The 16858-nt window shown below is 42.6% G+C and overlaps 1 protein-coding gene across 3 annotated transcripts in view; it reads right to left on the bottom strand.

The window, feature by feature from the left end:
- Positions 1–16858, bottom strand: part of LOC115516865 (protocadherin alpha-C2) — a 130891-nt gene that overhangs the window by 40193 nt on the left and 73840 nt on the right. For 2 of the 3 annotated variants that reach the window (XM_030319976.1, XM_030319967.1), the window contains exon 1: positions 5333–7963. The exons of the other annotated variant lie outside the window; for it this stretch is intronic. In XM_030319976.1, the coding sequence (XP_030175836.1) occupies positions 5333–7891 (2559 nt within the window). In that variant the 5' untranslated portion in view covers positions 7892–7963. Of the gene's footprint in view, positions 1–5332; positions 7964–16858 lie in introns of those variants that run through there. 3 annotated transcript variants of the gene reach the window in all.

The raw sequence follows: 16858 nt of genomic DNA, 5'->3' as shown, positions 1-16858 counted from the left end.
TGGTTTTGGTTTCAGCTCAGGTCACGATCTCACGGTTGGAGAGTCTGAGCCCCATGTGGGGCTCTGCACCATCGGTGCAGAGCCTGTTAGGAATTTCTCTCTCCTTTCTCTGCCCCCTCCCCAGCTTGCTCTCTCTCTCTCTTTCAAAAAATAAATAAACATTAAATTTTTTTTTAAAAAGAACTAATTCTGCCAACAGCCTGTATGAACTTAAAAGCATATTCTTTTCCAAAGCCCACAGAAGAGAACTCAGCCCAGCTGCCATATGGATTTCAGCCTTGTGAAAACCAGAGCAGAGAACCCACTCACATCCTGCAGGACTGTGAGACAATAACTGAGAGTTATTTTTAACCAGTAATTTGTGGTAATTTCTTACAAAGCAATAGCAAATGAATATATAAACTATTGGTCATTAAGGCAAAAAGAAGTATAACATTTAAAATAATCACTGTTATATATTAGTCTTCTAGTAAATCAAGTTGAAAAGATGGTAAATATGTGGATTCTAAGGGAAATACTTTCTTCTGAAGTCATTTGCAATCCCTAATCCATGAAGCAGGAAAGTAAAATAAACACAATATTAAAATATACCGAATGGGTTTCAGTACAACAGAAAATGCTAGGTTTGCTTAATTCTGGACACACAGCCTGCCAGCACAGCAGTTACCCTCTCTCTCACAGTTTCACCTCCCTGGAGCCCAGAGTTCTGACCCTGCAAGGCCAGAAAGGAACTCATGTTGTTTATGTGCCAAGGAACTAAAGTTTCTTCACTTTTGCAATGTCAGATATTTCTTTGCAGGTCAAGTTCAAATTCCTGAAAGAAAAAAATTTTAATTTTTAGGTGAGCAGATTTAAAATGCTGCTAAGGAATCCTCTTGCCCTTTGATTTTTTGAAATCATGATTATAGATTATAATGCTAAAAAATTATCATATGGATAAACTAAATTTACATTTATACTTAATATGCACAGAAAAATTGAGCTAGGTAAATTCCTAACAAAAGTCACATTCAAAGACACCTGTAAATCTCCATTAAATCCATCTAAACCACTGGGCTTGGTGATGGCAAGTTTTCCTCAAATATTTGAAAACTGACATCATCCTAACCTCTCATTGAGAGCAAAAATTGGTGGAAAACCAAGGCAAGTATCCAGAACCGACTCTGCTATTCTGTCAAGCAGACAGCATGCCAATAGACGATTTATAATATGCCAGGCTGTGTCCCTGCAGAGTGTTTGGAGGTAGACCAGATGCCCATGTGACAGCTCACTCCTGGGTCAGAGGAAAGGGTAGGCCAATGACATTCAAGCTACAATAAATAGATTTCTTCATCAGTCAGAATATGTGCAAGATAAAGAGACCGAGAAGAGCTCAGCCATAATTCCATCTGGCTCAGCAGATCTGCAGAAAAAGGGAGGAAGGAGGTAATCTGAAGCAATTATTATATTATCAGATGAAAGAAAATAAACTTTTTCTCAGAAGAACAGTCCTATAACCGGTATGGAAATGGCAAGACAAAACAGCCCACCCACTCAAAAGTGACCACAAGAGGATGCAACACTGGAATGGAAGTTCACAAATAGAATTTCTCTACCTATTCTGACCACCATACTCTTTTTATAAATATAACACCATGTCACTTTGCACTAAGTGTAAATTCTGAAACAGGACACAGTCACCAGATAGAAAAGTCAGTCCTAGGGGAGATAAATTAGGAGCCACTAAAAGAAGAGTTAACTTTTTCAGATCACTGCATCTGGAATGAGGGTGAATGTGCATACACAGTGGCAGAAATACTCAAGATTTGATGACTCCAAATTGTTTGAAAATAAATGAAAGCAAACTTATCTTATTTCTGCTAGTCTTTTGTGATTTCCACACCTTGAGCCACCTGGTCCCATGGAAGCACAGCTGGACAAGTCTGTCCAGAGCACTCAGAGTGATTCATTAGCAGTCACAGGACCACAGACGCACAAAATCTACCTTAAGATTTGGTTTCCTTTTCTTGGAGATTCTGAAAGGGGTGCCAACCACATTCAATATCGAGTTTTCAGAAATCTCCAAAGAGAAATTCTGCCCCATTGCCAAACAGTTACTTCAAAAACTTCACTGCACAAGTGACTCATCCTATAAACTCACTGGGGGGTGAAATCTGTCAAAAGATTAGAGTCTGGTATTAAATGTTGTTTAATAAGCAACAAAAGAGAAATCAGAAAAAGAACAGAGATAAAAGATCTTAACAGGCTATGCCAAAGTAAAACAGATAAACATATAAAAATAAATCAGCTTGGTAGTAACATTTTTATTCATTGATCCTCCCATTTGTGACCTACTTTTACTCAAGGAATTGCTCTTTCTCTAAAAGCAGTTAATCTCTAAAAGTAAGTTAACTTACACCACTAGGTGAACCAATGCTGGCTGAAATGCCCAAGTTATCACATATGAAAAGAAGTATACACGTTGGGATTTCTGTCTACTTGTACTATTTCAAACAACACAGTCTTTGGAATCAGACTGACCGGACTTAAAATAGACAAGCAGAATGATTGTGTCTTACTTAACTTCTCTGAGCTTATTGCCTCATATGTTAGATGCTGGTAAATGTTTCTTTCATATATGACTTACAGGGAATGAAACCACCCATATGCTGCAAAGCAGAACATTTTTATATAGCATAGTGGTCAATGAGTGCAAACTCCCTTACTCATCCTTTATAATCTAATCTTCATCTCATTTAACATAGGCACACGGCATGAAGTGCACCTCAGGACTCTTATGCCATCTGCAGTAACTGGGTAGGGAAAAGAGAAAGCCTAACATGGGAATTTAACAGGTTGATCTAGCGGTCATGACTTTCAGAGTTGACTGATTTTGTTCCCATTTTGCCATGCTGACCTGACTCTCTCTCTCCTCTTAACTGTAATAATGTCAGGAGCTATAGATCTTAGGGCTCTCTACTGGATTCCTGAAAGTGGCTGGCAGAAATTTGCTTTTATTCAAATCACACATTCTCCTGGAAAAATCCCACAAGAGCAAACACTTTTCTGACATAATTTTCTTCCTCAATTAAAGATTTGTGTACCAAAACATGCATTAACACACAGGTCAGTGTAAGACAGAAATAGTTCATGTGTCAAACTGCCCCAAGCTCTGAGCCAGGAGAACGATGGTAGAGTGTCCTTTGGGAGCTTCCAGCTCCCAGTTGGTGGCAAGCTTGTCTGGCCTGCTCTCCCAGCCTCTTCACCATCTGCAGCCCACCCAGGCCCAAAAGGACTTCACAAGAATTTGTTAAGCAAAGGTCTACAGCATCCTTACTTAAAGCTAGGCCTTTTTACATGCTTCCAAAAGCTATGATCTAAAGAATTCTAGAAACGCCTTGATTGTGTCCCCTTGTATTTCTTAATCTGCCTTCTGCTTCATGTGGCTGCTATGTATCAACTAAAATTTATCAGGCTTTTCTGATACATCTCAAGGTACATGGGAAATTCTCTCAATCCATCTTTTTTTTTTTTTTCTGTATTTAAGCATTACTTTCCTCAAGATTAGCATGAATTAGGATGTGAAACTAGGGACATTAATAAAAAGACAGCAAAATGTCAATGAAAATACATCACAAAAATATAGGAGGGACAATTATTAATGCCTTTTATAGTACCTCTAAAAGTCCTCGCTACAAAGTAGTTGTTTGGGAAGATAACAGGTCATCACTATTGATGAAACAAAAATTTGGCTTCTGAAATACAATTTTTTTTTAAATTTTTTTTAACGTTTATTTATTTTTGAGACAGAGAGAGACAGAGCATGAACGGGGGAGGGTCAGAGAGAGGGAGACACAGAATCAGAAACAGGCTCCGGGCTCTGAGCTGTCAGCACAGGGGCCCGATGCGGGGCTCGAACTCACGGACAGCGAGATCGTGACCTGAGCCGAAGTCGGCGCTCAACCGACTGAGCCACCCAGGCGCCCCACAATTTTTTTTTAAAGTAGGTTCCACGGCCAGCATGGAGTCCAATGCAGGGCTAAGAGTTGGACATTTAACTGACTGTGCTACCCAGGGGCCCCTGAAATACAACTTTAAAGTATCACAAAGCAAACCACTGTTTTCAAGTTTGCATATGGCGACACACTACACAAACACATCGGCACATTCATGCACTGTCCAATAATTTATACGCAGTCTTCATAATAATGAGCAAGCTGGCCTTATGCTTACTTAAAACCAATGTATTTACTAACTCCTGTCCTTCATGCACAGCAAGCCATCCACTTTACAAGGCTTTTCTAGCTATCACAAACTAAAAGTTAGATTCAGAAAATGAACATGTGCTTTGGAACACGTTGGAGTATTGTTGGAAGTATTGTCATTTAACTTAAAGACATAAAGGGCTTGAGAGGCTACTTCACATATCATTAAAACTTTACAAATTGCCAACAGGAAATCAGAAGATTACAGACTACATTTAATCTAATGCAGGGAAATCACCTTATGATGAACACCCGTTATACCAGAAAGGTAACTAATGGAAAAGTCCTTTTCTCCTTCTCTTTCTCTCCAGTTCCAGCTTGTCCTGGTATTCACCACATCCCCACATCCCTAATCCACTTGTTCTAATATCTCCTTGGCCCAACCAGACAAATTGGTCCTTGGTCTCTTTGCCCCACCATCCTTCATCTCCTCTGACAGCACCTACAGAAGAATTACCGCATCAAACAGCCAAAGAAGCAAACTTTGGCTTCAGGGTGAAATCCACAGTCTAGGGCTTTGTCACCTCTGACATGAATTTCCAGAAGGTCCTACCACATTAGTTCAGTGTAATTACTGGAAATATTAACTGGATAATTTTCAAGATATAAACAAGGACAGCATGCAGAGGTGACCACCACAACCCCTAGGGTCTCAGAGCTTTTTAAAAACCAACACTCCTGTAGCATTTCAAAAGAGAACTTTCCCTATAGATGATACAGCAGAGGCCATTTGTCCCTGAATCTCAAAATATTACCCACTATGGCATCATCTTATTCTCAAGCCTGTTCCATACCTCTGCAGAGCTGTGTTTTAGCATGAAACATTTAAGACTAATTCTTATTTCTCTAACAATGTTATGGTTAAGGCCTCCTATATCCAAAAAGAAAATAAAGTAAAGCAATTCTGATACTATTTTTCTAGAGGAGAAACAGAGCAGATTAATATCAAGTCACAGGTACTAAGTATCCTCAGTTTACCAGATAACTCCTGTCAATGTTAATAACTCAGTAGAGCGCACGATATTGGTGAAGGGAGGGTGTGTGTGAAAATGCACGACTGTGGAAGAACCCCTTGACTGCTATCTCACCTCGTTTTGAGGAATGGCATCATTTTTGAGAATGATCAGGTTCCCGGCACTCTGCCCACTTTGGCCTGTGAGGTGCCTGCTGTCACTCGCTGTCGCCTGGGCTCCCCCAGGCCCCAGTCCTGTCTGTGCCCCTGTGTTATAAAACATGAAAGTGTCACTCCCTGAGCCTGCTGTCAGACAGGCCTTGTAGCAGTAGGTCTTGGTGAGGGAGCCGTTCCCTCGCACTTCAATGAAGTGAGGCTGCACTTTGAGGCCGTGCGGTAACCTGGCATCAATATTGTTATTGGCCTGTTTGTTTAGTTCAGCAGGGCACCGCTCCCTCACTCCACAGAAGCCCCCACAGCACGCGGTTCCATATGCAGTATAGTGGTAGCACTTGATGATGCTCAAAACAATGATTGTCAAAAGAAATATAAAAGACACTGTGCTTAATGCTATTATTAGATAAAGTGTAATTTCAGAGTATGTCCGAGGACCCTTCACGTGTCTCTGAGTATCAGGGAGGATTTTGGAAACCCTATCCACCACAGCTACTGTAATGGCCACAGAGGCTGACAGTGATGGCTCTCCATTGTCTCGAACCACCACGGTCAGGTTGAAAGTGGTTCCACTCTCATCTCCCATCTTCCTGGTAGTCCTAATTTCTCCTGTGTGTAGCTCTACTTTAAAGAGGTCCAAGTCAGAAGTCTGAGCCATGTGGTAAAAGAGCCAAGCATTTTGCCCAGAGTCTGAGTCCATGGCTATGACTTTGGTGACCAGATAGCCAGCAGGGGCAGTTCGAGGCACCATCTCAATGGCTGCTGACGAATTAGTTGAGGTAGGGTATAGGATGTGAGGGGCATGGTCATTCATGTCCACCACATACACATTGGCGGTCACAGTGCTGCTCAGCGGTGGACTCCCCTTGTCCTGGGCCTCCACAGTCACAAAGAACTCCCGAAACTTCTCATAGTCAAAGGAGTTGACAGCATAAAGGCTGCCACTGGCACTGTTAACGGAGACATAGGAGGTGACTGGCAGCCCTTGAACCTCCTTCTCCAGGAGGGAGTAGGTCACCTCTGCATTCTCCTTTTCATCTGGGTCTGTGGCTTGCACAGTGCAGAGCAACACCCCCGGCAAATTGTTCTCCTGGATGTAGATGTTGTAGGAGTCCTTTAGGAAGCTTGGTGGGTTGTCATTGATGTCAGAGATCTCAACCTGCAGTGTCCGCTGGGATGTGAGCTGTGGCACTCCCCCATCAGTGGCTGTCACTGTGATGTTGTAGGCAGCTACCCGCTCCCTGTCCAGCGGACCATTCACCACCAGTGTGTAGGAGTTTCCAAAGCCATTCAGCCGGAAAGGGAGTGAGGCCTCCAGGCCCAGGCTCACTTTCCGGTTGGGGCCTGAGTCTTGGTCATTGACACTGAGAAGGGCCACAACAGTATTCAATGCAGCATCCTCAGGCACTGGGCTGTACAGGTCCGTGAGTACCACCTCTGGTGCATTATCATTCACATCCACGATGTCCACCAGCACCTTGCAGTGACCCACCATGGGCACTGGACCCTGATCAGTAGCCTGCACATAGATCTGGTAGGAAGAGGCCTCCTCATAATCCAGTGCTCCACTTACCCGCACTTCCCCAGTGCTGGCATCGATGCTGAAGAGCTGCCTCTCCCGGTCCGACGTGTAGCTGCTCAATGAGTACCTGAGCTCGCCATTGGAGCCCTCATCCGGGTCCGAGGCATTCAGCTTCACCACCAATGTGCCCGGAGGAGCGTCCTCCCGAAGCTGGACACGGTAAGTGTTCTGGTCGAAGGTGGGAGAATTGTCGTTAGTGTCCAGGACACGCACAGAGATCTGTGCCGTGCCCGAGCGGGCTGGGCTGCCTCCGTCCACCGCTGTGAGAACCAGGTGGTGCAAGACTGCCTGCTCGCGGTCCAGGCCCTTCCGCAGCACCAGCTCCAGCACCTTACTGTTCTCCTGCAGGGGTTTAAGGTCCAGCTCGAAGTGCTCGCTGGGGCTGAGCTCGTAAGTCTGCACCGAGTTGGCGCCCACGTCGGGGTCCTGCGCGCTCTCAATGTGAAAGCGCGCTCCAGGAGCCACCGATTCGCTTACCTGAAGCTGGTAATCCGGCCGCGGGAAGCGCGGCGAATTGTCGTTGATGTCCAGTACCTCCACCTCTACGGCACTCACCGCCACGGGGCTGTGCGCCAGCACTTCCAAGCTGAGCAGGCAGCGAGGCCGCTGCTCACACAGCGCCTCCCGGTCAATGCGCTCGTTGACGAAGAGCGCTCCACTTGTCAGGTCCAGCTCCAGGTAGCGCGGACTCGGCGCACCCAGATGGTTGATGCGCAGGCAGCCCGGCCCCAAACGCCGCAGCTCCAGCCCCAGCGCGTTAGCCACGTTGCCCACAAGAGCGCCGGGTGCCTGTTCCTCCGGCACCGAGTATCGTAGCTGGGAGGCCGCTGGGCCCGGCAGCAGCAGTAGCAGCAGGAGAGGCAGCAGCAGCAGCCAGGACATGGGCGGCCGGAGTCGTAGATGCTCTGTCGCCCCAGGTCTGGTGCCCTCCAGCTCCATAGCCACCGGCCGCGGCGGAGGTAGCCGGGCAGGGCCGGAGGCAGCAGCTTTCCCAGCCGCGCTCCACGCCCGGGCCCCGCCTCCGCCTCCGCTCGTGCTGCCCTGCGCCCGCTCCCCCACCGCTCACGCGCTAGCAAACGCCGGGGGCCGCTCCTCTCGTAGGCCCTCCGGAGGGCTCCTGGCCCCGCCGCCCCCGCTGACTCCCCATATCCCAGCTCCTCCGCTCGCCTGGGAGTCGCTCCGCCTGGCTTCGCTGCAAGCCTGCCTGCTTGCCTGCCGCTGCCGCCGCCGCCGCCGCTCCAGGGGGGAGGGAAAAGGAAGCAGAACGGGAGGGGGAGGAGTGCTCAGCAAGTCCGGCTCCGATTCCGCACCGAGGTGGCAGACGGCAACCGCGAGTGATCGGTCGCCCCAGCCACTCTAGCCCCGGCTCCTTCACCCTGGACACGCGGGATCCCGGCAGACCGCGGGAACACGGCCACTCCCTTTCTCCCTGCCCCCATCCCCCGGTTCAGCCAGTCTCCACGGTACCTCGGCTGTTTAACGGGTCTTGTAAGGATATTATTCTAGGACAGACAGTTGTGTCTCTAGGACCTGGGCTATCCGACCTTCCCAGGAAAAGATTTCCAACCGCAATTCAGGAAAATAAACTCAGGACCTTAGCTAAGTATGGGCACCTGGGCGGCGGCCCCACAGTCAAAAGAAACGAACGCAAGGGAGGCGCTCTGGGGTTGCTGATGATGGAGATTATTTACCTGCCCCCCAAATTTTCCCTAGAATACTCCTAAATAGAACAGAAAGTGTTCAACTCCTGGGGCAAAGGGAGGGGGAGGACAAATGCTGTCCTCTTCTGCGGAGCAAGCCAAAAACATCCTGGGATCTCAATACTCAGTTCTGCTAGGAGCCAAGTAGCGCTTGCTTTTCAAGTGTGTATCTTGGCAAATAACCAGTATTTTAAGTTTTAAAATTCTCTTTTAAAAATTGGCTCCACGAAGCTACAGGCTAAGCTCTTATTTGACCTCTTTTGATCATAGTGGGGAAATATGGTAAAATTTTAAAGAAATTCTTCTCTCAAGCTTTTCCTCATTTTACTCCAAATCTTTTTTCATTTATCATCCAAGAAATTTTCTTTGTTCCTTCATGAGTGGTTTAAAATATTTCTTTAATAGATGACAATGTCTTCAAGAGCCTGCAAAACCATTACGTCAAGAGCGTTACTCTTCATCTCCCAAGCCCGGCTGGAATTCGGATGCCATTAATGCTTTGCAGTGAAAAATCTGCTGTTATTAGGCAAAATGTGGGAGGCTGGCATTTGTCTTAACAACAGCCAGCAGTTTCGATGGCTGCAGCTCACCTTCCATAAATATGAGGCTCCTTTACACCTCTGGGGCTCCTTTCCCCTAAGACTCAATCTTGTATTGCTACAGAGATAGCAAAAAGACGACCGATTTTCTCTCCAGTGAACAAAAAGGCAAATGGATCAGAGGAAGCAGCTCCATGCTGTGTCACTGCCTCTGCTTCTCTGTTCCAGATATCCACTCTTCCCAGGCCCTCTCATCTCTTCCACAGAAATTTAAAATCCATTGTTGGGGTGCTTCGTTGGCTCAGTCGGGTAAGCATCCGAGCATTGGGCTCAGTGCTGAGCAAGGAGCCTACTTAGGATTCTCTCTCCCAGCCCTCTCTGCCCCTCCTCCATGGGTGCGCATGTGCACATACTCTCTCTTTCAAAATAAACATTTTAAAAAAGAATCTCAAAAAGAAAAATCCATTGTCCCACATGCAAAAAACACTCACTAAAAAGTCCTTTCCCTTTCTCATCTCCTAGCACCTTCTCACTCCTAGATTTTCCTCTGTGGGTCATTTTCTAGCCCTGAGCTGGAACAACGCCAGAATGAGACCTGACAGTTGGTATTCTTCCTGCCTTGAGGGCATAGGTGAAGGGCCCAAGGCAACGATCCTGCCAGATTTCAAAGGCCTGGACTAGCACATCCCTCCCTTCCACCCACTAAGTGAACTTGCTGACAACACTCCATAACCTAACCAATTTTATTCCAGAGATGCTCCCAGACTCCTCCTATCACTGCTGCTTCTTATTTGTCCTCTTTGTTCCCTCAAGGGTGCAGAGTGGGAAGTAATTTCCATCACATTCTATTCCTGTCTCCTTTCTTAGGTCTCTCACTTCTCCCTCTCTGTCTGCTTCCTCCCCAAATGTCCCTACAATAATCCTATCTCTGTTTGCTGTGGTAATTTGATCTCAGAAAGCCTTAAACTCTCAAGTGCATGAGTTGTAGGCCTGGCCTATGTCTTCACCCATTACTTATTTCTGAAAATAAATGGCTTCTAAGTGGAGTCAAGTTATAAGTTGTCAGGAGGAGTGACCTTTTCTTCTCTCATCTCCTCCCAGGCCCTGACAGTCACTGCCACCTTTGCCCAGAGCTCAGAAACCTGGCCACTGGGTATTGACCATGCATGGATCTGTGCCCCTAAAAAGATCAAAGGCACTTAAGGAAGAGATTAAAATGACAAAGGCTTGGTGAAGTTTTTAATGAAAGCCCCCAAGTGTCACATCTCTAGAGAAAAAAAAACACAAAAAAACGGGGCTTGCCTTTTAGCAATTTTGTCATCTTTCAGCAAGGACACCTGCCAGGTTGTCCATTTTGATGTGTCAGGATCATAAGCTTCAACTAGTATTTACTCCCTCACTGATTGGGAAGGCAAACAGAAAACCAACACAAATCAGACACCTTTTCAAAGACATTGTACTAAAGAGATTGTACTATATATTTTTTAAAGTTTATTTATTTATTTTGAGAGACAGTGTGCATGTGAATGGGGGAGGGGCAGAGAGAAGAGAAGAGAGAGAGAATCCCAAGCAGGTTCTACGCTGTCAGCATGGAGCCAGACACGGGGCTCTATCTCATGAACTGTGAGATCATAACCTGAGCCTAAATCAAGAGTCTGCTGTTCAACCAACTAAGCCACCCAGGCACCCCATTGACTGTACTGTGATATTACAATAATTTTGTTCCATACACTATTGTACTTAGCCTCTTGCCAACCTTTTAAATTTTTTTTTTCAACGTTTATTTATTTTTGGGACAGAGAGAGACAGAGCATGAACGGGGGAGGGGCAGAGAGAGAGGGAGACACAGAATCAGAAACAGGCTCCAGGCTCTGAGCCATCAGCCCAGAGCCCGACGCGGGGCTCGAACTCACGGACCACGAGATCGTGACCTGGCTGAAGTCGGACGCTTAACCGACTGCGCCACCCAGGCGCCCCTTGCCAACCTTTTAAAACTTGGCTTGCCAACCTTTTAAAAATTGCCAACCTTCCTACTTGGTGGAATGAGATTGCTTACATTGCTGGCAAGTGTCCTGTCTAGAAATATGAATATTAATGCCTTGACCACTCCTTCTCTCACTATACACTCCTTTCCTTGGAACTTTAAGAACCCCTATTAAAAGCAGAATAACACAATGTTTAGGAACACAGAGTTTGGAGTCATTCACACCCTTGCCAATGACTGTGTGGCCATGGACATGCACTGAAACCCAAGCTTCAGTTCACTCATTTTAATCAGGGAAGACACAATATTAAGTAAAACTCATAGGTAGTTATGATTATATGGGATGATATATATAAAGCAATTTGCATAGTGACTGACAAGTATAACTATTATTATTATTACTAAAATGCAACAATTTATTATCAAATAATACCTTAGTTGACAGTCTATATATAGCCCTTTAGGTATCAAACACAGGTGAGCATCTGAAACTACGCCAGATAGGAAGTCAGTGATGAAGCTGAGTGAGCTCCAAAGTTAAGCTTTCCAATTACTTCTAGAGATTATCCTGTATTTTGAAAACAAAAACCACTCCCATTTTATATCACCAAGGAAAAGGGACTTCTGTCATGAGAATTCCTCCACGGGATTTACTTCCTCACAAGAGAGAGATTCACCTTTTTAGGATACGTGAAGATACTTTAGCAACAGGGTACAAAAGAGTTCCTAAGCATGCTGTAATCTTCAGCACCCAGTATAGTGCTTGGCACAGAGGCACTTAATTAATGTTTTTTGAACAGAATTAAATTTACAACTTGTGCAATTCTCTCAGATAGAAATAGCTTCTTCTTTTTTCTCCCCCTAAGTCTTATATACGTTCCAAAAATCCATCTTAAAACTCACCTAATCCATAAAACATTGTCTATTCTAATCACAATGGCCTTTCCCCCCTTTCACAGTCTACCACATATTTCTGAATGCTGACATGTGTCATTCTTTAATTCATCCAAAAGCTTTAGTAGCATTTCTTTACCTGAATTATAAGCAACCTGCAAGTAGAAGCCATGCCTTCTATTTCTGTGTATTCTTCACAGTGTGGGAGACCTTATAAACTCACAATAAATGATGATTGTGTAATTTTCTTCAGATCCTTTTTTAGCAAATTCAAGAGTTGCTACAATTCAGGCTTGTCCTCTTTGTTGTATATGAACAGACCATTTCTAATGGAGAGAGGGCTCAAGAGTCTGAAATGACCTTACTATAGATTTCTTCCTTTAATATTTGAAATACAAGTATTTCAAACCTGGAGAACTGAATCCCACTAATAAAGTTGCTGGACTTTAAAAAAGGCTCTGCCCAAAAGTATTATGTTATTGCTTTTTCTACTTTGTATTGTAATTATAACTTATAAAGTACAGGTATTTGCTGCTTATATAACCAACAAGAAAAGTGACATGATGAGAGAAGTGCCATAGTAGCATGGTTTTGTGTATCCCCTTGGTAGATAATAACTTTTAAACAGTATTCCTCAATTGTATCCCTTAATTGCATTTGTAAAATACATCTATCGTGAGGTCATTGGGCACAAGAGCAAAACCAATCACAACACAACTGAATTAGGCCTATTAAGAAAAATATTGGCACTCAGTGAACTCTCCTAATTCACATAAATTTTCCCTTTATTATTGCATCATTACAAATAATTTTACTTTGAAATGATTAGAACCAAACCATCTGGATCTTCTGGCCATAGGTCAAGGGGACATAATCCATTAGTTTGATCAGGCTTTGGGCTGGCCATGATAAGAGTATCTGCCAGGGTGTCTGGGTGGCTCAGTCTCTTCAGCGTCTGACTTCGGCTCAGGTCATGATCTCACAGTTCATGGGTTCGAGCCCTGCGTCGGGCTCTGCTGACAGCTCAGAGCCTGGATCCTGCTTTGGATCCTGTATCTCGCTCTCTCTCTGCTCTTCTGCCACTCACGCTCTGTCTCTCTCTCAAAAACAAATAAACATTAAAAAAAAATTAAAAAAAGAATATCTGCCAAATCAGGAAGGATCTAATTTTTAAAAATAATTTCTTAAGTTTATTTATTTATTTATTTTGAGAGAGAGAGAGGGAGGAGTTGGTTAGGAGCAAAGACAGAGGAGAGAGAATCCCAAGTAGGCTCCACACTATCAGTGCAGAGCCAAATGCAGGGCTCAATCTCACAAACCATGAGATCATGACCTGAGCCAAAATCGAGAGTTGGATGCTTAGCCCACTGAGTCACACAGGTGCCCCAGGAAGGATCTAATTTTCATTTTTTTTTTTAATTTTTTTTTCAACGTTTTTTATTTATTTTTGGGACAGAGAGAGACAGAGCATGAACGGGGGAGGGGCAGAGAGAGAGGGAGACACAGAATCGGAAACAGGCTCCAGGCTCTGAGCCATCAGCCCAGAGCCCGACGCGGGGCTCGAACTCACGGACCGTGAGATCGTGACCTGGCTGAAGTCGGACGCTTAACCGACTGCGCCACCCAGGCGCCCCTAATTTTCATTTTTAAGATGTATATTTGTGTTGTTTCACAAACTGAGCATATATATATATATATGTATATGTATGTGTATATATATATATATATATATATATATATAAAATTTAAAAACAGAGACCATGAACATCCCAATGTTTAGTGCAGTCCAAAGACGTTAAACAATTTCACATTGTTATAAAGGAACAGGACTTCTGATATTTATGCATCTCCAGAAGTAAAATACTTTTCAACGTGTTTACAGCCTTCTTTACAGGTATAGCATCCAGTAGATGGAGAGATAAAAAGATTTTTCATATAACATTACAGGTATTTTTTTTTTCACATTCCCTTCCCTCCAGAGAGAACGCATTAACTTTTAGGGAAAGATCTCTATATGTTTAGTTTTGAGAAACAAATATAATACACTGTTGATTCTTAACTGAGGCATCTGAAAATTGCTTACAATAAGCAAAGATACTCAAACTATCTTTGGATGAGTAACATTAAGGAGAGAGTAGGCCAAAGGATTTGGGCAGACAGTGTAATACTGACAGATAAAATCAAACTGTTCCAATTATTTTGTGGTTCCACTTCTCGATCAGTATTCTCATTGGAGAAAGCCTAACAAAAATCATAATGTTAAAGGTCGAAAGATATTTACAAACTATCTCACCCAAATTCTTTATTTTGCATTGAAGCAAATGTTTAAGCAGAACTTAAACTTCAAGATCAGGGCCAGTAGTAAGTCAAATGTCTTTAACTAGATAAATGATCTTCCAGGGTAATGGAAGCACTTACAGATGTAACCAGGGAACCAAATTTCCTATTTTTAAAAAAGTGCCATTGAGCTTGATATAAATTCCTTCAAACTCTAATATCAATAAAGCGATTGTTTATGAGCATTTAGAAATGAAGGCATTCATACCAGAGACTATACTGGCTTAACTAAAAACTGATAACATCAAACCAACCACATGGACTTAAAAAAAATATTTCTCATTGGCATTTTAGATATTCAGTTGCTAGAATCTTTGATAATGGAAATGCTATAGGCACATTCTATCTGAAGTTCAAGGAGACAACTAAACAAAATCTCCCACTATATCCTTGCAGACGAAATTAAGAAAGGCTGCACAATAGAATTAAGTGATTTCATAACTGTTTGAATAACAGTACCAAAGAGTGTTAATTAATGTTAGTGTTATTAATGCTTCCGAAGGTTAATTCTGAGTCATACAGCAATCCCCCACTGGTCTTATCCCATTCCATATTTTATCAATGACTCAAGACAAGGAAGCATCAAGTGTCCAGGCCAATCCAGCAAGAAATTGAGCTCTCTGGAATGAGAACAACTGCTTAGGTTAAGCCATGTTTCTAATTCACTAAAATTAATACCAATATCCTATTTGAGATTCAATACACGCCAGAAATTCCTAAGTTTGTATTTAAGCTAATTTCTGCTAGCATTAAAATCTGTTCCAAGTTTCCATTCATCACTCGGGGCCTCTTATTTTAATAGAAAACCTAATCTGGCCCTGTTTCTTCTCTGTAATTCTTGGGATTTTAGCCATAGAATAAAATAAGATGGGAATCTGGCACTAAAGAACATCTTTGTTCCCAAGTGGGTTTTAGCCAAAGCATTCATTGATTTGGATATTTTTTTTTCTTTCTCAAAAATAAAAAAAAATTTACATATTGTTGAGGTTCCTTGAATTTAACTGTTTTCTAAGATATGACTTAAGCTCAGTCTAAATAAAGGCCACGGTTTGCTTGCTCTTTGGACAAAACAAAACTATACCTCTCAGATACTTCTCAAAAGTATCTGTTCATATATTCAGAGTATGAAGTGATTGTTGACTTTTTGGGTGCCTCTTTCCTCCTGATGCCTTAGCACTTGAGAGTTACTATTTCTATACATATTATAGAATTTCTATACATATTACAGAATTTCTATACATATTATTCCTATACATATTATCTCATTTAATCCTCACAAGAGCACAATGAGTATTGATGAAGATAATGGCTCAGAATCTCCAGGAAACTTTTTTCCATGCCTCTGTTTCTTGAGATTCTACTATGACATCTGACCACTACACATGCATTCCTGATTAAGAATTGTATTATCTGGTCTCAAGAGCTATTAATTTCAAAGTATTTCATATGGGATCCTATTCAATTATTTCCATAACTACAAATTTCTTTTTCTTTTAGAGACTTCTATTGGATCATCTGAATTTTTTTTAATGGCTGGCCTTATTAGCAAAATTGTGATAAAAATAAATTTGTATTTCATATCCCAATCTCTTCTTTCAGTATCATCATCCCACCTACAATTTTCTTACAAATGGGGTTTTACAAATGACTTGGACTTTTCTGAATTAAATGCCACTCATGTATTCCTTGTGGTAGATTTTGTTACATAATTCCTTCAGCAGTTATGTGTACACAACACGTTATAAGGTGGGTAAAATATAAATCCTCTAAATTAGCTAAGTTAGGATGTACTGTATTTCTGTGAATATTAAAAGATCCTTTAAAGCATTTTGATGAGAATTAAGGTTATCTAAAAAAAACTTTATCAAAGCTCCTTTTATTAAAGTTATTTAGAAAAGACTTATAGATTCTTGAATTTTGTGGTAACCTCAGAATTTTTTTACTTTTAGGTCGTAGGATCTAGGATTAAATTCCACTAGCAATTACAGACCCACCGCCCACTTCAAGGTTTTTAATCACATTATATGCTGAGATCATGCATCTAGGCAGGGCCGCCTTCTAGCACTCCTGCTTGAAGTAAAACCAGACTCTGTGATTCAAGATCTAGCTCTACTGTTTACTAATTATGTGTTCTTGGAAAAGTTGTTTAATTTCCCTAAAACTCAGCTTAGTAATATATGGAAAACATAGTACTTACTACAAATGTTGATTGAGATGAAGCATGTAAAAAATCAGTATATAAATTCCTAGTGATTATTAGCCAAAAAAAAAAAAAAGGGGGGGGGAGCAGCATAGGAATAGAAGTCTCATGAAATTATCCAAATAACCTGAGGAGAAAGGAAGGACGAGTCAAAAAAAAAAAATTGGAAAATCCAAGCTTCTGCATTCTCTCTCTTTTTTAATATCACAAGCAAAAAGTATATACTCTAACTGACAGAATTAGGTAGAGAGA

The sequence above is a fragment of the Lynx canadensis genome, chromosome A1 (assembly GCF_007474595.2).
Source record: "Lynx canadensis isolate LIC74 chromosome A1, mLynCan4.pri.v2, whole genome shotgun sequence".
Lineage (NCBI taxonomy): Eukaryota > Metazoa > Chordata > Mammalia > Carnivora > Felidae > Lynx > Lynx canadensis.
The sequence above is the reverse complement of the archived record's forward strand: the minus strand, read 5'-3'. Positions and strand labels throughout refer to the sequence as shown.